The sequence below is a fragment of the Oncorhynchus clarkii genome, chromosome 18 (assembly GCF_045791955.1).
Source record: "Oncorhynchus clarkii lewisi isolate Uvic-CL-2024 chromosome 18, UVic_Ocla_1.0, whole genome shotgun sequence".
NCBI classification, from domain to species: domain Eukaryota; kingdom Metazoa; phylum Chordata; class Actinopteri; order Salmoniformes; family Salmonidae; genus Oncorhynchus; species Oncorhynchus clarkii.
This window is the reverse complement of record NC_092164.1, coordinates 64,017,128-64,039,594: the sequence shown is the minus strand read 5'-3', so window position 1 is coordinate 64,039,594 and position 22,467 is coordinate 64,017,128. Positions and strand designations below refer to the sequence as shown.

General features: G+C 42.7%; 2 protein-coding genes across 2 annotated transcripts; both read right to left on the bottom strand.

Moving 5' to 3' along the window:
- Window positions 1-3,672: 3,672 nt before the first annotated feature.
- LOC139372390 (uncharacterized) lies at window positions 3,673-4,803 on the bottom strand. Its single transcript, XM_071112100.1, has one exon. The coding sequence runs from the start codon at window positions 4,801-4,803 to the stop codon at window positions 3,673-3,675; it is 1,131 nt and encodes a 376-aa protein (XP_070968201.1).
- Window positions 4,804-5,069: 266 nt separating this feature from the next.
- Window positions 5,070-6,281, bottom strand: LOC139372389 (uncharacterized). The gene has a single exon (XM_071112099.1). It carries the CDS (start codon window positions 6,279-6,281, stop codon window positions 5,070-5,072), a length of 1,212 nt encoding a protein of 403 aa, XP_070968200.1.
- Window positions 6,282-22,467: the final 16,186 nt, after the last annotated feature.

Genomic DNA, 22,467 nt, shown 5'->3' with positions numbered 1-22,467 from the left:
GAGCAGTTAGGATCCAGTGAGCTGAACCATGGGAACTAGAGGCTGATCAGATCAGCGGTGGGTAACAGAGACACTGCTACCTAGTGCATTACTTTTGACTGTGTAGGGAATAGGGTGCCAATTGGGATGGCGCCAAACCTGTCACGTGAGGTGGTCTGCTACATTCAGAAGTTATGCAATGCATTCTCTAGTTTCTCCCTCTCTGACGCACACACACACACACACACACACCAAGTACATGCGCTCACGAGGATACAGACACGTGTGCACACACACACACACAAGCACATGCAGGCACACCCTTCCACCATAATTTGGAAATAAATTCATTAAAAATCCTACAATGTGATTTTCTAAATTTTTTCCCCTCATTTTGTCTGTCATAGTTGAAGTGTACCTATGATGAAAATTACAGGCCTCTCTCATCTTTTTAAGTGGGAGAACTTGCACAATTGGTGGCTGACTAAATACTTTTTGCCCCACTGTATGTGTGTGGTCTGCATGCCACCATCACTGATTGGTATCCTAGTATACAGCCTATTGGCACCCTATTTCCTATATACTGCACTACTACTTTTTTAGGGCACTGGTCTAAAGTAGCGCACAATATAACGAATAGTGTTCCATTTGAAACTAACTCCTCCTAACCTATATGGGTCACAGCTAGGGGTGCTTCTTTTCCTCCCAGGGGACCGGGCAGTACTTCTCTCTCAACAGATGGGATGGAGTGAGCTTTGGTTAGTTGGGATTAAACCAGATTACCCAGTTTATACCTCAGCCATGGAAGGCTCTGCACGGTATAATCTCAAGATAAAACCATCATTGAGAAATCACAGTCTCCCACAACAAGAAGCTTAGATTGTAAATGGAGGGCGGATACAGGAAGGGGATTGGACGGGACTGAGGTCAGGGGGGGATAGTAAAGATAAACTCAGTTTATGAAAGAATGGATTAATGAAGTGGATGGATGGAGGGATGGAATGGAATGGATGGATGGAGGGAGGGAGGGAGAGGTCATGTAGGAGACGAGTGGTGAGGTGGCAGGTTTATTTCCTGGGTGAGAGTGTCTCATATCACAGCACAGTCCAGTGTTCCAGACAGGGATGGATGGGTCAGACTGGTCAGATAGGGAGGGGTCAGACAGGGTGGGACGAGTCAGACAGGGAGGGACGAGTCAGACAGGGAGGGGTTAGACAGACGGCGAGGAGTCAGACCAGGAGGGATGGGTCAGACTGGGAGGGATGGGTCAGACTGGGAGGGAGGTGTCAGACTGGGAGGGATGGGTCAGACAGGGAGGGACGGGTCAGACAAGGAGGGACGAGTCAGACAGGGAGGGAGGGGTTAGACAGACAGGGAGGAGTCAGACAGGGAGGGTTGGGTCAGACAGGGAGGGATGGGTCAGACAGGGAGGGAGGGGTCAGACAAGGAGGGATGGGTCAGACAGGGAGGGAAGAGTCAGACAGGGAGGGAGGGGTCAGAAAGAAAGGGAGGGGTCAGACAGGGAAGGAGGGGTTAGACAGACAGGGAAGGAGGGGTTAGACAGACAGGGAGGAGTCAGACAGGGAGGGAGAGGTCAGAAAGAAAGGGAAGGGTCAGGCAGGCAGGGAGGAGTCAGACAGGGAGGGATGGGTCAGACAGGGAGGGATGGGTCAGACAGGGAGGGAGAGGTCAGACAGACAGGGAGGGGTCAGACAGGGAGGGAGGGGTCAGACAGACAGGGAGGGGTCAGACAGGGAGGGATGTGTCAGACAGGGAGGAATGGGCCAGACAAGGAGGAAGGGGTCAGACAGAGAGGAAGGGGTCAGACAGAGAAGAAGGGGTCAGACAGAGAGGAAGGGGTTAGACAGGGAGGGGTCAGACAGAGAGGAAGGGGTCAGACAGGGAGGGATGACTCAGACAGGGAGGGATGGGTCAGACAGGGAGGCAGGGGTCAGACAGGGAGGGATGGGAGAGGAACACTCTCCCAAAGACACCGTCCAGACCAGGCCAGCAACAACAGCTGGAGGCAGGAGATGCAGGAACATTTACGACAGTATTATTGCGTCCCAAATGGCACTCTATTGCCTTTATAGTGCACTACCTTTCAAACCTCTTGAGTGTAGGGGGCAGTATTTTGATTTTTGGATGAAAAACATACCCAAATGAAACTGCCTATTTCTCAGGCCCAGAATCTAGAATATGCATATAATTGTCAGATTAGGATAGAAAACTCTAAAAGTTTCAGGCTTTTATTCTGAAAAATGAGCGAGAAAGATCACTTCGTGTCAGTGGATGGCTGGGTGCCAGCAGAGTTTTGCATGCGCGAGCAGCTTGGAGCAGACATTTTCTCCCTCTCTCCTATTGAAAAAGCTACGGTCCGGTTGAAATATTATCGAATATTTATTGTAAAAACAACCTGAGGATTGATTATAAAAAGCGTTTGACATGTTTCTACGAACTTTACGGATACTATTTGGAGTTTTCTTCTGCCCCGTCGTGACCACTCGAGCCTGTGGATTTCTGAACAAAACGCGCCAACCAAATGGAGGTATTTTGGATATAACATCCGAAGATCATCAAAGGTAAGCGATTAATTTTATTGCTTTTCTGACTTTCGTGACCAATCTACTTTGCTGCTAGCTGTTTGTAATGTTTTGTCTGCTGAGAGAGATGTCCTCACATAAACGCTTGGTTTGCTTTCGCTGTAAAGCTTTTTTGAAATCTGACACGCCAGGTGGACTAAAGAAGCTAAGCTGTGTTTTGTTATATTGCACTTGTGATTTCATGAAAATGTAATTTTTTTTTTTGTAATTTAATTTGAATTTGGAGCTCTGCAATTCAGCGGATGTTGATGAAAATGATCCCGCTAAAGGGATGGGTGGGCCAAGAAGTTAACCAGGGCCCATAGGAAATAGAAGGTGCCATTTGATTTGGGACGATATCAAAGACAGTTATCTCTGGCAGACCACAACACACAACCAGACAAAACACAGACACATAAAACATGATCTGTCTTTATGATTATAAACTGTACCAAGTCCAAAGTGGCCTACAGCAGAGATTAACATGGTTACAGTAGGGCTCATCTGTACGACTCATCGGTACGGCTCATGGGTAGGCCTCTTCTTTAGACAACATTGGTAGGGCTCATCAGAAGGACTCTTCAGTAGGACTCTTCAATAGGACTCTTCAGTAGGACTCTACAGTAGGACTCTACAGTAGGACTCTTCAATAGGACTCAGTAGGTAGGCCTCTTCGGTAGGCCTCTTCTTTAGACAACATTGGTAGCGCTCATCAGAAGGACTCTACAGTAGGACTCTTCAGTAGGACTCTTCCATAGGACTCTACAGTAGGACTCTACAGTAGGACTCCTCAGTAGGACTATTCAGTAGGACTATTCAGTAGGACTCTTCAGTAGGACTCTTCAGTATGACTCTTCAGTAGGACTCAGGGAAGTAAGAGTGAAAGAGATAAATAAGAAGTGGTCTTTCTACCCTCTAGGAAAGGAAGACTCCATGTAAATGTGTTAATTCCTTGGTATTTGACCCTCACCATTACTTTAATACCTCCTATAGTCTAAGTTACATAATTCAAAAATCTAAGTAACATAATACAAAAATCTCCTTCAAAGTCCATCAGTTTAAGCTAAAAAAATATATTTATCTAGATTTCTTTACACATACTGTACAGTATTCAACCCCTTTTTCCGGGTAGGCACAAAACTTCCTCCATACTTCCGTTCATCAGACGAGTCCCAGTATTGGTTACCTTCAGACGAGTCCCAGTACTGGTTACCTTCAGACGAGTCCCAGTACTGGCTACCTTCAGACGAGTCCCAGTACTGGTTACCTTCAGGCGAGTCCCAGTACTGGTTACCTTCAGACGAGTCCCAGTACTGGTTACCTTCAGGCGAGTCCCAGTACTGGTTACCTTCAGATGAGTCCCAGTACTGGTTACCTTCAGACGAGTCCCAGTACTGGTTACCTTCAGACGAGTCTTAGTACTGGTTAACTTCAGACGAGTCTCAGTACTGGTTACCTTCAGACGAGTCTCAGTACTGGTTACCTTCAGACGAGTCCCAGTACTGGTTACCTTCAGATGATTCTCAGTACTGGTTACCTTCAGATGAGTCCCAGTACTGGCTACCTTCAGGCGAGTCCCAGTACTGGTTACCTTCAGACGAGTCCCAGTACTGGTTACCTTCAGGCGAGTCTCAGTACTGGTTACCTTCAGACGAGTCTTAGTACTGGTTAACTTCAGACGAGTCCCAGTACTGGTTACCTTCAGACGAGTCTCAGTACTGGTTACCTTCAGACAAGTCCCAGTACTGGTTACCTTCAGATGAGTCTCAGTACTGGTTACCTTCAGATGAGTCCCAGTACTGGCTACCTTCAGGCGAGTCCCAGTACTGGTTACCTTCAGATGAGTCTCAGTACTGGTTACCTTCAGATAAGTCTCAGTACTGGTTACCTTCAGGCGAGTCTCAGTACTGGTTTCCTTCAGACGAGTCTCAGTACTGGTTACCTTCAGACGAGTCCCAATACTGGTTACCTTCAGGCGAGTCTCAGTACTGGTTACCTTCAGACGAGTCTCAGTACTGGTTACCTTCAGATAAGTCTCAGTACTGGTTACCTTCAGATAAGTCTCAGTACTGGTTACCTTCAGACGAGTCTCAGTACTGGTTACCTTCAGACGAGTCTCAGTACTGGTTACCTTCAGACGAGTCTCAGTACCGGTTACATTCAGACGAGTCCCAGTACTGGTTACCTTCAGATGAGTCCTGTGACACTTGTGGGGGTCGTAGAGAAAAACGGAGACCACCATTGTGTTTGTGAGAGTAGGACTCAGGGAAATAAGAGTGAAAGAGATAAATAAGAAGTGGTCTTTCTACCCTCTAGGAAAGGAAGACTCCATGTAAATGTGTTAATTCCTTGGTATTTGACCCTCACCATTACTTTAATACCTCCTATAGTCTAAGTTACATAATTCAAAAATCTAAGTAACATAATACAAAAATCTCCTTCAAAGTCCATCAGTTTAAGCTAAAAAAATATATTTATCTAGATTTCTTTACACATACTGTACAGTATTCAACCCCTTTTTCCGGGTAGGCACAAAACTTCCTCCATACTTCCGTTCATCAGACGAGTCCCAGTATTGGTTACCTTCAGACGAGTCCCAGTACTGGTTACCTTCAGACGAGTCCCAGTACTGGCTACCTTCAGACGAGTCCCAGTACTGGTTACCTTCAGGCGAGTCCCAGTACTGGTTACCTTCAGGCGAGTCCCAGTACTGGTTACCTTCAGACGAGTCCCAGTACTGGTTACCTTCAGACGAGTCCCAGTACTGGCTACCTTCAGACGAGTCCCAGTACTGGTTACCTTCAGGCGAGTCCCAGTACTGGTTACCTTCAGGCGAGTCCCAGTACTGGTTACCTTCAGACGAGTCCCAGTACTGGTTACCTTCAGACGAGTCTCAGTACTGGTTACCTTCAGGCGAGTCTCAGTACTGGTTACCTTCAGACGAGTCTCAGTACTGGTTACCTTCAGACGAGTCCCAGTACTGGTTACCTTCAGACGAGTCTTAGTACTGGTTAACTTCAGACGAGTCTCAGTACTGGTTACCTTCAGACGAGTCTCAGTACTGGTTACCTTCAGACGAGTCCCAGTACTGGTTACCTTCAGATGAGTCTCAGTACTGGTTACCTTCAGATGAGTCCCAGTACTGGCTACCTTCAGGCGAGTCCCAGTACTGGTTACCTTCAGACGAGTCCCAGTACTGGTTACCTTCAGGCGAGTCCCAGTACTGGTTACCTTCAGGCGAGTCCCAGTACTGGTTACCTTCAGGCGAGTCTCAGTACTGGTTACCTTCAGACGAGTCTTAGTACTGGTTAACTTCAGACGAGTCCCAGTACTGGTTACCTTCAGACAAGTCTCAGTACTGGTTACCTTCAGACAAGTCCCAGTACTGGTTACCTTCAGATGAGTCTCAGTACTGGTTACCTTCAGATGAGTCCCAGTACTGGCTACCTTCAGGCGAGTCCCAGTACTGGTTACCTTCAGATGAGTCTCAGTACTGGTTACCTTCAGATAAGTCTCAGTACTGGTTACCTTCAGATAAGTCTCAGTACTGGTTACCTTCAGACGAGTCTCAGTACTGGTTACCTTCAGACGAGTCTCAGTACTGGTTACCTTCAGACGAGTCTCAGTACCGGTTACATTCAGACGAGTCCCAGTACTGGTTACCTTCAGATGAGTCCTGTGACACTTGTGGGGGTCGTAGAGGAAAACGGAGACCACCATTGTGTTTGTGAGAGTCGCTATAGACGCTATAGACGTTTTCGTGAGAAGACCAGATATCTTGTGAGAAGACAGACACTTCAAAACCTTATTCCTTTAGTTTTTTTTAGTTTTGACTCTCTTTGTTTTGCCATTTATGAATGTGTTATTCAAGATGTTTCTATGGACTATAGTTGTAAAGGCAAAATTCAATATTTTACACTTAAATCAAGTATCTAAATGATCCATAGTATGGCCATCTTAAAACAATTCCAGATGTCAACTTAGAACCCCCCCCAACGGATTACTTAATAAATAAAAAAACGGGTCTGTCATTTTCCTCCTCAATGATTGACAGACAGACATATCTGTTGTACGTCTTCAGTCTGAGATGACCTCAGGGCCTCTGTGTGAGTTAATAACACCACAGTATCTTTCTTGTTCCCGTCAGGCACTTCAAAAGGTCGACCGTGCAGCTCGGAACAGCACAGTGTGTGAGAGAGAAATGGCAACTTGGACTTTACCTCCTGCAGATATGCTATTTCCTTGGCCCTGACTCAAATGTGTTTGGCTAATAATAGCTAACTTCCCTGACGATGGAAAGAACTTCAGACATCTGGTGTTGTGTGTGTTTGTCACCCCTCATTTCCGACAGCACCCGGCGCTGATTAAGTTTCACGTTGAGACAACAAGGCATTTTTTTATTTATTAAATCTGCTCTGAAGTTTTTCCATTGAGGCCGGTCAGGCCACTGAGGCACGGTTTGACTTTAGCCCTCTCATTGACTTTAGCCTGGTTCCAGATCAGTTTGAGCTGCCTTGACTTTAGTCTGGTCCCAGATCAGTTTGAGCTGCCTTCACTTTAGCCTGGTCCCAGATCAGTTTGAGCTGCCTTGACTTTAGTCTGGTCCCAGATCAGTTTGAGCTGCCTTGACTTTAGCCTTGTCCCAGATCAGTTTGAGCTGCCTTGACTTTAGCCTGGTCCCAGATCAGTTTGAGTTGACTTGACTTTAGCCTGGTCCCAGATCAGTTTGAGCTGCCTTGACTTTAGTCTGGTCCCAGATCAGTTTGAGCTGCCTTAACTTTAGCCTGGTCCCAGATCAGTTTGAGCTGCCTTGACTTTAGCCTGGTTCCAGATCAGTTTGAGCTGCCTTGACTTTAGCCTGGTCCCAGATCAGTTTGAGCTGCCTTGACTTTAGCCTGGTCCCAGATTAGTTTGAGTTGATTTGACTTTAGTCTGGTCCCAGATCAGTTTGAGCTGCCTTGACTTTAGCCTGGTCCCAGATCAGTTTGAGCTGCCTTGACTTTAGCCTGGTTCCAGATCAGTTTGAGCTGCCTTGACTTTAGCCTGGTCCCAGATTAGTTTGAGTTGACTTGACTTTAGTCTGGTTCCAGATCAGTTTGAGCTGACTTGACTTAAGTCTGATTTCAGATCAGTTTGAGCTGCCTTGACTTTAGTCTGATATCAGATCAGTTTGTGTTGCCTTAACTTTAGCCTGTTCCCAGAGGATTTGTGACAGAGATAATGGTGTTAAAAACCAATCCAGCCAGTCCCACAGACCAGATCCCCTGTAACTCTCCTCAATGACAGAGTTTATCCCAGGCCTGATCCCTGACAGGGACCATTGCCAACGGATCACATATGATGGCCTGGCCGGAGGACTGATTTATCAACGAGCTGTGGCTGAGCTGTGGGACACCACTCACTCTTTGGTTTCTACTCAAGTCAATATCGTTTGCCTTTAGATTATTTGGCTTGAACTCTGAACTCTGTATGTGGGGCTGTATGTGAATGGGAGGCTTGCCTGTATCTGGGACTATTTTTGGGAAATCTATCCATGTGTAGTGTGTGGAATATTTTGACCAAACTGACATGAGCCATAGGGACAACAACTCCCCTCAGTCCGCTATGGCCCCCATTCAGAGCAAAACATCAGGCTCTTTACTGTCCAGATGTTCTCTAACCATCTAACCTTTCCACCCTGTCATATGTTCTCTAACTAACTAACTAACCTTCCCACCCTGTCACATGTTCTCTAACTAACTAACTAACCTCCCCATCCTGTCATATGTTCTCTAACTAACTAACTAACCTTCCCACCCTGTCATATGTTCTCTAACTAACTAACTAACTAACTAACTAACTAACTAACTAACTAACTAACTAACTAACTAACCTTCCCACCCTGTCATATGTTCTCTAACTAACTAACTAACCTTCCCACCCTGTCATATGTTCTCTAACTAACTAACTAACTAGCTAACTATCTAACCTTCCCACCCTGTCATATGTTCTCTAACTAGCTAACTAACCTTCCCACCCTGTCATATGTTCTCTAACTAACTAACTAACCTTCCCACCCTGTCATATGTTCTCTAACTAACTAACTAACCTTCCCACCCTGTCATATGTTCTCTAACACACTAACCTTCCCACCCTGTCATATGTTCTCTAACTAACTAACTAACCTTCCCACCCTGTCATATGTTCTCTAACTAACTAACTAACCTTCCCACCCTGTCATATGTTCTCTAACTAACTAACCTTCCCACCCTGTCATATGTTCTCTAACTAACTAACAAACCTTCCCACCCTGTCATATGTTCTCTAACTAACTAACTAACCTTCCCACCTTGTCATATGTTCTCTAACTAACTATCTAACCATCCCACACTGTCATATGTTCTCTAACCATGTAACCTTCCCACCCTATCATATGTTCTCTAACTAACTAACTATCTAACCTTCCCACCCTGTCATATGTTCTCTAACTAACTAACTATCTAACCTTCCCACCCTGTCATATGTTCTCTAACTAACTAACTAACTAACTAACCTTCCCACCCTGTCATATGTTCTCTAACTAACTAACTAACTAACCTGCCCACCCTGTCATATGTTCTCTAACTAACTAACTAACCTTCCCACCCTGTCATATGTTCTCTAACTAACTAACTAACTAACCTTCCCACCCTGTCATATGTTCTCTAACTAACTAACTATCTAACCTTCCCACCCTGTCATATGTTCTCTAACTAACTAACTATCTAACCTTCCCACCCTGTCATATGTTCTCTAACTAACTAACTAACTAACTAACCTTCCCACCTTGACATATGTTCTCTAACTAACTAACTAACCTTCCCACCCTGTCATATGTTCTCTAACTAACTAACTAACTAACTAACTAACCTTCCCACCCTGTCATATGTTCTCTAACTAACTAACTAACTAACTAACCTTCCCACCCTGTCATATGTTCTCTAACTAACTAACTAACCTTCCCACCCTGTCATATGTTCTCTAACTAACTAACTAACCTTCCCACCCTGTCATATGTTCTCTAACTAACTAACTAACCTTCCCACACTGTCATATGTTCTCTAACTAACTAACCTTCCCACCCTGTCATATGTTCTCTAACTAACTAACTATCTAATCTTCCCACCCTGTCATATGTTCTCTAACTAACTAACCTTCCCACCCTGTCATATGTTCTCTAACTAACTAACTAACCTTCCCACCTTGTCATATGTTCTCTAACTAACTATCTAACCATCCCACACTGTCATATGTTCTCTAACCATGTAACCTTCCCACCCTGTCATATGTTCTCTAACTAACTAACTATCTAACCTTCCCACCCTGTCATATGTTCTCTAACTAACTAACTATCTAACCTTCCCACCCTGTCATATGTTCTCTAACTAACTAACTAACTAACTAACCTTCCCACCCTGTCATATGTTCTCTAACTAACTAACTAACTAACCTTCCCACCCTGTCATATGTTCTCTAACTAACTAACTAACCTTCCCACCATGTCATATGTTCTCTAACTAACTAACTAACTAACCTTCCCACCCTGTCATATGTTCTCTAACTAACTAACTATCTAACCTTCCCACCCTGTCACATGTTCTCTAACTAACTAACTATCTAACCTTCCCACCCTGTCATATGTTCTCTAACTAACTAACTAACTAACTAACTAACCTTCCCACCCTGTCATATGTTCTCTAACTAACTAACTAACCTTCCCACCCTGTCATATGTTCTCTAACTAACTAACTAACTAACTAACCTTCCCACCCTGTCATATGTTCTCTAACTAACTAACTAACTAACTAACCTTCCCACCCTGTCATATGTTCTCTAACTAACTAACTAACCTTCCCACCCTGTCATATGTTCTCTAACTAACTAACTAACCTTCCCACCCTGTCATATGTTCTCTAACTAACTAACTAACCTTCCCACCCTGTCATATGTTCTCTAACTAACTAACTAACCTTCCCACACTGTCATATGTTCTCTAACCATGTAACCTTCCCACCCTGTCATATGTTCTCTAACTAACTAACCTTCCCACCCTGTCATATGTTCTCTAACTAACTAACTATCTAACCTTCCCACCCCGTCACATGTTCTCTAACTAACTATCTAACCTTCCCACACTGTCATATGTTCTCTAACCATGTAACCTTCCCACCCTGTCATATGTTCACTAACTAACAAACTAACAAACAAACTAACTAACCTTCCCACCCTGTCATATCTTCTCTAACCATGTAACCTTCCCACCCTGTCACATGTTCTCTAACTAACTATCTAACCTTCCCACACTGTCATATCTTCTCTAACTAACTAACCTTCCCACCCTGTCATATGTTCTCTAACTAACTAACTAACTAACAAACTAACAAACTAACAAACAAACAAACAAACTAACTAACTAACTAACTAACTAACTAACTAACTAACTAACTAACTAACTAACTAACAAACAACTAACTAACTAACCTCTGCACCCTATGTCCAACAGTGGAAAATAACTGTCTACCTGGTCTAGACAGTGAAGTATCTACCTGGTCTAGACAGTGAAGTATCTACCTGGTCTAGACAGTGAAGTATCTACCCGGTCCAGACAGTGAAGTATCTACCCGGTCTAGACAGTGAAGTATCTACCCGGTCTAGACAGTGAAGTATCTACCCGGTCTAGACAGTGAAGTATCTACCTGGTCTAGACAGTGAAGTATCTACCTGGTCTAGACAGTGAAGTATCTACCTGGTCTAGACAGTGAAGTATCTACCTGGTCTAGACAGTGAAGTATCTACCTGGTCTAGACAGTGAAGTATCTACCCGGTCTAGACAGTGAAGTATCTACCCGGTCTAGACAGTGAAGTATCTACCCGGTCTAGACAGTGAAGTATCTACCCGGTCTAGACAGTGAAGTATCTACCTGGTCTAGACAGTGAAGTATCTACCCGGTCTAGACAGTGAAGTATCTACCTGGTTTGTCACTCAATGGAAATTCACCACAGGGGGTTCCCATCGTTTTATGCACTTCCACCTGCTCGCCTGCACACTTGACCTCTGAGACTGATTGGTGGAGCCAGAGCACTTAGCAACCAGATTGTCACTTAGCCTGAATCCAGCCTGTACTTTGGCATTCAACGGGAGGTCAGAAGTCAAGTGTATCCTGTTTTGTGACCGGCCTCCAACCAACAAGTAACCTGCCAGGCGGTTGGCTAACAGGTTAAAAGGATTGTTAAGCCTAAATCCTCTTGATAGATCAAAACATGTTCACTCACTCGTGAGAGTCTGACTTTTATCTTTGATCAGCCCCTTCACAGGAAGTTGAGTGACATCCTCCTGTGGCCTGGGTTGCGCACCAAATGGCACCCTATTCCCTACTTAGTGCACTACTGTTAACCAGGCCCCATAGGGCCTTGCCATGGAAGGTAGAGAGAGAGAGGGAGAGATTAAGTTCCCCTGACTGGCGTTGGCAGGGCGCCGAGGAGGGGAAATATGCAGACTAGAGACATTTATGGAAGGATTAATGGAGTCACAGAGCGAGAGAGAGATGGAGAGAGAGAGAGACAAAAAGAGAGAGAGAGAGAGAGAGCGAGAGAGAGAGAGAGAGAGAGAGAGAGAGAGAGACAGACACACAAAGAGAGAGAGAGAGAGAGAGAGAGAGAGAGAGAGAGAGAGAGAGAGAGTGAGAGGTAGCCCACAGGTAGTCCACTGGTAGCCCAAGGAACAGACTCCCCATTCAACATCGTCCAGTGCTCTAGATCAGTATGTTCTGTCCAGGAGGACCTCGCCTCACCCTGACTTTTGTGTTCAGTACAGTACCTCTGTGCCCTGCCCTCCACCTCAAGTCTGTCTCCTCACATCTATGTCACCATTAGTGCCAGTCTGATGGAGTTCTAATTACCGCAACAATCAAATAAAGCTTGAGATCTGGAACAACTTAAGCTTCCTCCTGTATTGAAGTCTCCACAGCTGCTCCATTGAGGGGCACCGTGAGTCTGCCGTGACTGAGACCCAGACTGCTGCCCTAGTAGTGCACTATATAGGGAATAGGGTGCCATTTGGGACCCAGATCCAGACAGTGTGATAGCAACCCCTTTCTCTCTGAGGGGCTAACCAAGGTCCTGTCTGGGGCCTCAGTGGCCTGCTCTGCCCCTACCAATCTACTCTCCATCTCACCCCTTTACCCTGTCCAGACTACAATCCTTGGACCAATGGGGAATCCACCCTCAAACCTGCCAGATTAACCAGGCTGACTGACTTTACAGAGGGTTCAAGTGTGGTGTCTGACCATCAGACTATCAAAGTGTTGGATCGGCCTAAACGACTCAGTATATCAAAACATCCCTCTGTCATACACAACCCCATGATCTAAATGAAACAACGACAGAATAACAGCAGAATCATTTTCAATAATTGTTGGAGATTTTATCCCAGGTTGTGTCCCAAATGACACCCTATTCCCTACGTAGGGCACTGCTTTTGACCAGGACCCTAAACAGACAGACAGACAAACAGACAGACAGACAGACAGACAGACAGACAGACAGACAGACAGACAGGCAGACAGGCAGACAGGCAAGCAGGCAGTTCTGATCTAGTGTACCATGAGCTAACAAATCACTTTAAGATGGTTGACACTGTATATGCTGATGTCAAAACTATCAATCGGTCAAATCTTAGATTGGCCATAGTGCACTGCAAATTATACACTGCGTAATGGCTGATACATGGTCTTTAACAAATTGTTTGTTATCTTGGTTAAGATATGCATCTTGAGGTTTTTGGCTTGCGTTTCATGTCATGCAACTTTTTCCTTTGATTCCTGTTAATGTTCCATGGGCCATGACGGTACAAACAGTACAAACAGTAGACTATCATTTCCTTTAACACGTGAACTGTATAAAACAACCTATAAATAACGGTCAATTGAGCGCTCTCGAACATATAAAGTGGATTGCGAAAGTATTCACCCCCCTTGGCATTTTTCCTATTTTGTTGCCTTACAACCTGGAATTAAAATAGATTTTTGGGGGGGGTTTGTATCATTTGATTGACACTACATGCCTACCACTTTGAAGATGCAAAATATATTTTTTTGTGAAACAAACAAGAAATAAGACAAAAAAACTGAAAAATTGAGCATGCATAACTATTCACCCCCCAAAGTCAATATTTTGTAGAGCTACCTTTTGCAGCAATTACAGCTGATAGTCTCTTGGGGTATGTCTCTATAAGCTTGGCACATCTAGCCACTGGGATTTTTGCCCATTCTTCAAGGCAAAACTGCTCCAGCTCCTTCAAGTTGGATGGGTTCTGCTGGTGTACAGTAATCTTTAAGTCATACCACAGATTCTCAATTGGATTGAGGTCTGGGATTTGACTAGGCCATTCCAAGACATTTAAATGTTTCCCCTTAAACCACTTGAGTGTTGCTTTAGAAGTATGCATAGGGTCATTGTCCTGTTGGAAGGTGAACCTCTGTCCCAATCTCAAATCTCTGGAAGACTGAAGAATTTCTCTCTATTTTGCACCATCCATCATTCCTTCAATTCTGACCAGTTTCCCTGTCCCTGCCGATGAAAAACTTTCCCACAGCATGATGCTGCCACCACCATTCTTCACTGTAGGGATGGTGTTCTCGGGGTGATGAGAGGTGTTGGCCAAAAAGCTCAATTTTAGTCTCATCTGACCAGAGTACCTTCTTCCATATGTTTGGGGAGTCTCCCACATGCCTTTTGGCGAACACCAAACATGTATGCTTATTTTTTTCTGGCCACTCTTCCGTAAAGCCCAGCTCTGTGGATTGTACGGCTTAAAGTGGTCCTATGGACAGATACTACAATCTCCGCTGTGGAACTTTGCAGCTCCTTCAGGATTATCTTTGGTCTCTATGTTGCCTCTCTGATTAATACCCTCCTTGCCTGGTCCGTGAGTTTTGGTGGGCGGCCCTCTCTTGGCAGGTTTGTTCTGGTGTCCATTTTCTTTCCATTTTTAATAATGGATTTAATGGTGCTCCGTGGGATGTTCAAAGTTTCTGATATTTTTTTATAACCCAACCTTAATCTGTACTTCTCCACAACTTCGTCCCTGACCTGTTTGGAGAGCTCCTTGGTCTTCATAGTGCCGCTTGCTTAATTAATGATGTTGCAGATTCTGGGGGCTTTCAGAACAGGTATATATATACTGAGATCGTGTGACACTTAGATTGCACACAAGTGGACTTGATTTAACTAATGACGTGACTTCTGAAGGTAATTGGTTGCACCAGATCTTATTTAAGGGCTTCATAACAAAGGGGGTGAATACATATGCACGCACAACTTTTAAGTAAAAAAAAAAAATAAAAAAAAATTGAAACAATAATTTTTTTAATTTCACTTCACCTATTTGGACTATTTTGTGTATGTCCATTACATGAAATCCAAATAAAAATAAATTTAATTTACAGGTTGTAATGCAACAAAATAGGAAAAATGCCAAGGGGGTGAATACTTTTGCAAGGCACTGTAAAGTAACAACATACCCTGACATATAAAGTAACAACATATCCTAAAATATAAAGTAACAACATATCCTAACATATAAAGTAACAACATATGCTAACATATAAAGTAACAACATACCCTGACATATATAGTAACAACATATCCTAAAATATAAAGTAACAACATATGCTAACATATAAAGTAACATATCATAAAATATAAAGTAAAAACATATGCTAACATATATAGTAACAACATATCCTAACATATATAGTAACAACATATCCTAACATATAAAGTAACAACATACCCTAACATATAAAGTAACAACATATCCTAAAATATAAAGTAACAACATATCCTAACATATAAAGTAACAACATATGCTAACATATAAAGTAACAACATACCCTGACATATATAGTAACAACATATCCTAAAATATAAAGTAACAACATATGCTAACATATAAAGTAACATATCATAAAATATAAAGTAAAAACATATGCTAACATATAAAGTAACATATCATAAAATATAAAGTAAAAACATATGCTAACATATATAGTAACAACATATCCTAACATATATAGTAACAACATATCCTAACATATAAAGTAACAACATACCCTAACATATAAAGTAACAACATATCCTAAAATATAAAGTAACAACATATCCTAACATATAAAGTAACAACATATGCTAACATATAAAGTAACAACATATCCTAACATATAAAGTAACAACATATCCTAAAATATAAAGTAACAACATATCCTAAAATATTAAGTAACAACATATCCTAAAATATAAAGGCAATATAATATTAAATTAACTGATTAAGAAAAAACCTAAACCAGCATATTAATTCACAACTGGGATGTCAAGGATAAAAAAAGACTGTCAATGTCAGTGTAAAATGGGTTGATTGTAGCAATCATAAGGACATGAAATCAGCAGAAGACAAGGCAGGCTGACGTGCTCAGAGTGTTGATCTATTTACAGGTCTTGGTGATCCAGTAAACATTTCAACAAAAGAGCGTTTTGGCGATGCTGAAGTTGTCTCATCAGATGTTGATCACCCAGTTCTTTTGTAGCTCATCATCGGCAGGGAAAGAGTGGAATGACAGACTGGAGAATTTGACAGAGGAGCTGCACAGCAATGTTTTGAGGAGCTGACTGCTCTTCTCTGAAATGTTACCATCTTTCTTCATGGTACACGTCTTGATCCTGTTCATGGTGATGTTATTTTCTAACGGGTACTACTGTTAGCAGTAGTACCCGTTGGTAGTACCCGTTGGCGTCGTTGGCTAATGTTACCATCTTTCTTCATGGTACACGTCTTGATCCTGTTCATGGTGATGTTATTTTTCAATAGCTAACAACGTTAGCTAACCTTACTGTTAGCAGTAGCACCCGTTGGCGTCGTTGGCTAACGTTAACAGTTGAATTCGAAAATGCTACATTTGAAAAAATTAATAGCTAGCAAACTAACGAAACACACTACACTATTTATACTATACTACTTATACATACTAACAAAGCACTTAAATATGTAAACGCTTTTCTTAATTTTTTACTATTTTCTATAATAGTGAAGACATCAAAACGATGAAATAACACATATGGAATCATGTAGTAATCAAAAAAGTGTTTAAATTAAAATTATTCAAAGTAGCCACCTTGTATCTTCTTGCCGGTCAAATAAAATATTGAAATATTGATCGTTTATTTGACTGAGATGCACTCCAAAAGAAAAACAACATCATTATCTCAGATAAAGCATCTGAACGAGTGAATCAGAGCCCCTCTGTCTCAGTATGTGTAGACCATGTATCTGATGCTGTCTGGACCAAAATAGTATGGCATGTCATATTATTTCTGTGCAGACAGCATAAGATACATGGGCTACATGTAATAAAACAAAAAGGGCCTAACCCTAAACTTAAATTAAGAACATGAAGCAGAGTCATTCATTTTTTACAGTATAGACAATAAAATATCTAGTGGAAATTTGCTTCCAGAACAAGGCTCACACTAATAAACGTCAACCTGCCTCTTAGTATAAGTCCCACATAGCACCCTATTCCCTATGTAGTGCACTACTTTTGACCAGAGCACAAAAGGGAATAGGGTGCCATTTGGGACACAACCATACTGTGGCAGACATGGTTATTATTGCTTGTACTGGTCATTAATGGCATGATTTTGGTGGAGCATCATCTGGGTCACGTGTCCCCACCTGTCCTCACTTCAACTGCACAGTCATGGTACATTCAACGGTGTGATAAGACTCTTAGACAGGGATCTGGCCTCCAGAAATAACCTGGACTTAATCTCTCCCCGTGTGTCATGGGAGGAAGAGAGAGAAGGAAAGAGGAAGTTATCCTGACTGTGGTTGGCAGGGCACCGAGGAGGAGAGGAGGGGAAATATGCAGACTAGAGACGTTTATGGAAGGATTAATGGAGTCACATAGAGAGGGAGAGAGAGGCAGAGAGAGAGAGGTTTGCAGGGTCTGAGGTCTGAGGGTTTGCATATAAGAGAATGCTGTGGGGAAAATCATGTTCTTGAAATCTGCTCAGGGAATCATTTCTAAACAGATAGGCTATTCATCTTCAGAATGATGCATGTGAAAGTAAACAATAACTACATATGTCCCATTGAATAGATCTTACAGTACAGTGAGGGGAAAAAAAAAAAAAAAAAAAAAAAAAAAAAAAATCATTAAAATTGCAAATCAATTAATAACATTTTTTACATGCACTTTTCTGGATTTTATTGTTATTATTCTGTCTCTCACTGTTCAAATAAACCTACCATTAAAATTATAGACTGATCATTTCTTTGTCAGTGGGCAAACATACAAAATCAGCAGGGGATCAAATACTTTTCCCCCTCACTGTACAGCAGTGGGGGGGGGGGGGGGGGGCAGGTAGCCTAGTGGTTAGAGCTTTGGACTTGTAACCGAAACGTTGCAAGATTGAATCCCAGAGCTGATGAGATAAAAAAAAATTGTTCTGCCCCTGAACAAGGCAGTTAACCCACTGTTCCTAGACCAGTTAACCCACTGTTCCTAGACCAGTTAACCCACTGTTCCTAGGCTGCCATTGAAAATAAGAATGTGTTAATAACTGACTTGTATAGTTAAATAAAAGGTTAAAAAAATTAAGTACAGCACCCATCCACAACTGCTGGTTTCACTTAGGGCTGTACCTATACAAATGTTAAGTGCATTTAAAGCTTTCAGGTCTCACATTTGCTTTGCCGCAATTTTGTGACCCCTAAAAGCTTAAAGTCTCATGCTGCTTCTACACTGGAAGCCCAATTCGGCCTGCTTAAAACGCAGCCCAACAGCTGGCCTTGAATTCAATGCAAAACAAGTTGAATGATAGAAAATGGGCAGATACTAATTCCTGACCACACTTGCATTCATGACCCCTGTAAGAATATCTCTCATCTCAGTGAGCAGGTCAGGTGAAAGGGATCAGCTGTGTTCTACAAAAGCAGCCCAAGGCCTGGCTGGATTCGGTCTTCATTATTAACAGATTACAACCTTGTAAGACCCTAAATCACCATAGGGCCCCATAGGTCATACAATACGTTTTTGTAGTGTTTCCTATGTTGTTGATGTAAAGAATATGCGTTGGTCCGTGGTGTGTAATGAGGAGCAAACAGACGCTGCACTTGACACATTTATGAAGTTGCTTATTCCAGTTACTAATAAGCAATGGACCCGTTAAGAAAATGACTAAAAACCGTTAAATCCCCTTGGATTGATGAGGATTTGAAAAATGGTATTGTAGAGAGGGATGAGGCAAAAGGAATGGCAAATAAGTCTGGCTGCACAACCGATTGGCAAACATATTTCAAATTGAAAAATCATGTGACTAAACTGAATACAAAGAAGAAGAAACTACACTATGAAACATATATTTTTTATTTCACCTTTATTTAACCAGGTAGGCTAGTTGAGAACACCTTTATTTAACCAGGTAGGCTAGTTGAGAACACCTTTATTTAACCAGGTAGGCTAGTTGAGAACACCTTTATTTAACCAGGTAGGCTAGTTGAGAACACCTTCATTTAACCAGGTAGGCTAGTTGAGAACACCTTTATTAAACCAGGTAGGCTAGTTGAGAACACCTTTATTTAACCAGGTAGGCTAGTTGAGAACACCTTTATTTAACCAGGTAGGCTAGTTGAGAACACCTTTATTTAACCAGGTAGGCTAGTTGAGAACACCTTTATTTAACCAGGTAGGCTAGTTGAGAACACCTTTATTTAACCAGGTAGGCTAGTTGAGAACACCTTTATTTAACCAGGTAGGCTAGTTGAGAACACCTTCATTTAACCAGGTAGGCTAGTTGAGAACACCTTTATTAAACCAGGTAGGCTAGTTGAGAACACCTTTATTTAACCAGGTAGATTAGTTGAGAACACCTTTATTTAACCAGGTAGGCTAGTTGAGAACACCTTTATTTAACCAGGTAGGCTAGTTGAGAACACCTTCATTTAACCAGGTAGGCTAGTTGAGAACACCTTTATTAAACCAGGTAGGCTAGTTGAGAACACCTTTATTAAACCTGGTAGGCTAGTTGAGAACACCTTTATTAAACCAGGTAGGCTAGTTGAGAACACCTTTATTTAACCAGGTAGGCTAGTTGAGAACACCTTTATTAAACCAGGTAGGCTAGTTGAGAACACCTTTATTAAACCAGGGAGGCTAGTTGAGAACACCTTTATTTAACCAGGTAGGCTAGTTGAGAACACCTTTATTAAACCAGGGAGGCTAGTTGAGAACACCTTTATTTAACCAGGTAGGCTAGTTGAGAACACCTTTATTAAACCAGGGAGGCTAGTTGAGAACACCTTTATTTAACCAGGTAGGCTAGTTGAGAACACCTTCATTTAACCAGGTAGGCTAGTTGAGAACACCTTTATTTAACCAGGTAGGCTAGTTGAGAACACCTTTATTAAACCAGGGAGGCTAGTTGAGAACAAGTTCTCATTTACAACTGCGACCTGGCCAAGATAAAGCATAGCAGTGTGAACAGACAACAGAGTTACACATGGAGTAAACAATAAACAAGTCAATAACACAGTAGAACAAAAGAAAGAGTCTATATACATTGTGTGTAAAAGGCATGCGTGCCAGCAACGATAGAGCCATGACTACATGGAAGTCTATTCCACATCAAGTAACTGATGCAAACAGTAAAATTTTATTTTTATTTTTTTTAAACAGATAAAAATCAAGTTCATGGAACAGTGGGGACTGTGAAGCATCACAAACACAGACAGACACATAGATACACACACACACACCCACACACACGATAACATATCCACTATGCACACGCATGGATACAGTAGATATGTGGTAGTGGTGGAGTAGGGGGGGCCTGAGGGCACACAGTGTGTTGTGAAATCTGTGAATGTATTTTAATGTTTTTTTAAATTTTTATAACTGCCCTAATTTTGCTGGGCCCTGGGAAGAGGGATCTATAATAAATATAAATCCCACAAAGTGTCTCAGAGTAGGATCCCTGATCTAGGAACTGTCCATATTATCTTATTCATTAAACTCTAAACTGATCCTAGATCAGCAGCACTCCTACTCCGAGATGCTTTGTGGTACGGACTCAGATCTACATTACTTCATAACAGACTTCATTGTTATGTGGACCAGCTGGAGACTAAGCTGTATCGCAGGGCTTCTGAGTGGCACAGCGGTCTAAGGCACTGCATCTCAGTGCTAGAGGCGTCACTACAGACTCTGGTTTGATCCTGGGCTGTATCACAACTGGCCATAATTGGGAGTCTCATTGGGCAGTGCACAATTGGCCCAGTTTCGTCCCGGTTAGGGTTTGGCCGGGGTAGGCCATAACTGTAAAAATAAGAACTTTTTCGTAACCGGCCTGCCTAGTTAAAAATACATCTCTCATGTTCTCTTTTTGTATCTGGGACCGTTTTGGTGGCTGGCAATCCACTGGAACAAACATATAGGCGTCCCAAATGGTACCCCATTCCCTACATAGTGCACTACTTTTCACCAGAGCCCAATGTGTCCTAGTCAAAAGTAGTGCACTCTAAAGGGAATAGGGTGCCATTTTGGGATGCAACCCATATGGACCAGACATGCAATTATGTGCATAGACACACTGGCATGAATGTACAAACATGCACATTCTGCATGCAGTCCTGACATTTACTCTCCATGAATACAAAAGGACATGAGTTGAGTGCGAAGGTGTGTATCTTGTCCATCCAGTCCCAGTGCACAAGGCAGTCAGCTGATGAGGAGTGTGCAGCATGCGGACACAAAACAAAGACAACATTCACATCAGCCCTTACATAACCTTCAGATACAAAGCCTAAACACCCTCCCCTCTGTATCACTCCACAGCTGGGTAACGAGGACAGATGTATTTTTGTGGTTCTGGTGGATCTGGTGATGGGTTGAACTATACTATTACAATTATTATATTATTTCCTAGAATAAAAAGTCCATCTCACCCTTTTCCACGTGAAAATCTCCACCTCTAACCTCGTCTGCTGAGACAGACTAAACTCCGTCACCGTGCCTTGAGAAGCCCAGGGGAGTTAAACATGATGCTAGTACCCAGAACTCAGTTAGGTAGATTAGGGATTAAGAGCACTGACTGCGTAGAGCAGTGGTTGCTGTGCCGTCACTAGGGTTACAAAGTTAAAAGATTAATGACAGAATCTGACCTCTTCCTCCTGCTTCAGGCCGATTTAAGAAGAGTCAAGGAGGAATTAAAAGTGGCCAGTCTCCCAGACATAGATTAGACCTAGTGCTGGATTCAAAATATAGATTCTCCATTGGGCTTTTTAGTCCAGAACTATGCTTAATCTGTGTCCGGGAAGCCGCCCCATTGTCCTTTAACATAACTACTACTACTCATATATACACAGGTCTCAGAGTAGACTGTCACGTTGGTATAAATTGATCGGGAGACAGGCGCAGGAATGCGTAATATTTATTTACCCAAATTACAGCCATGTAAAAGCATGGAGACGAAGACCAAACAAACACGTGTACAAAACACAGGGTTGAGACCCAAACAAAAGAGCGAGGAGTACCTGGAATAAATACACAAGAGCACAATGATTAACACACGGGACGGGACCCGTAACCATCTACGCAATACAAGCGTCACAAAAGCCAAAACAACAAGGCACAGGTACTCACAGGCACACCGGACATTGGAATAATAATCGACAGCCCAACGGTGAACCAAAGGGCACATTTGGTAACTGGGGACCAGGTGTGTGTAATGACACAGTTCCGGAAGGATCCGTGACATAGACAATGACAAAGTCCATTAGATGGATGACTATTCATGCCTGGACAAACTTGAATTGCCATAGGTCTAGTAC

What these genes read in the sequence shown, in the direction of transcription:
- LOC139372389 (XM_071112099.1), bottom strand. Translation starts at nt 6,281, where the DNA reads ATGGTGGTCTCCGTTTTCCTCTACGACCCCCACAAGTGTCACAGGACT.
- LOC139372390 (XM_071112100.1), bottom strand. Translation starts at nt 4,803, where the DNA reads ATGGTGGTCTCCGTTTTTCTCTACGACCCCCACAAGTGTCACAGGACT.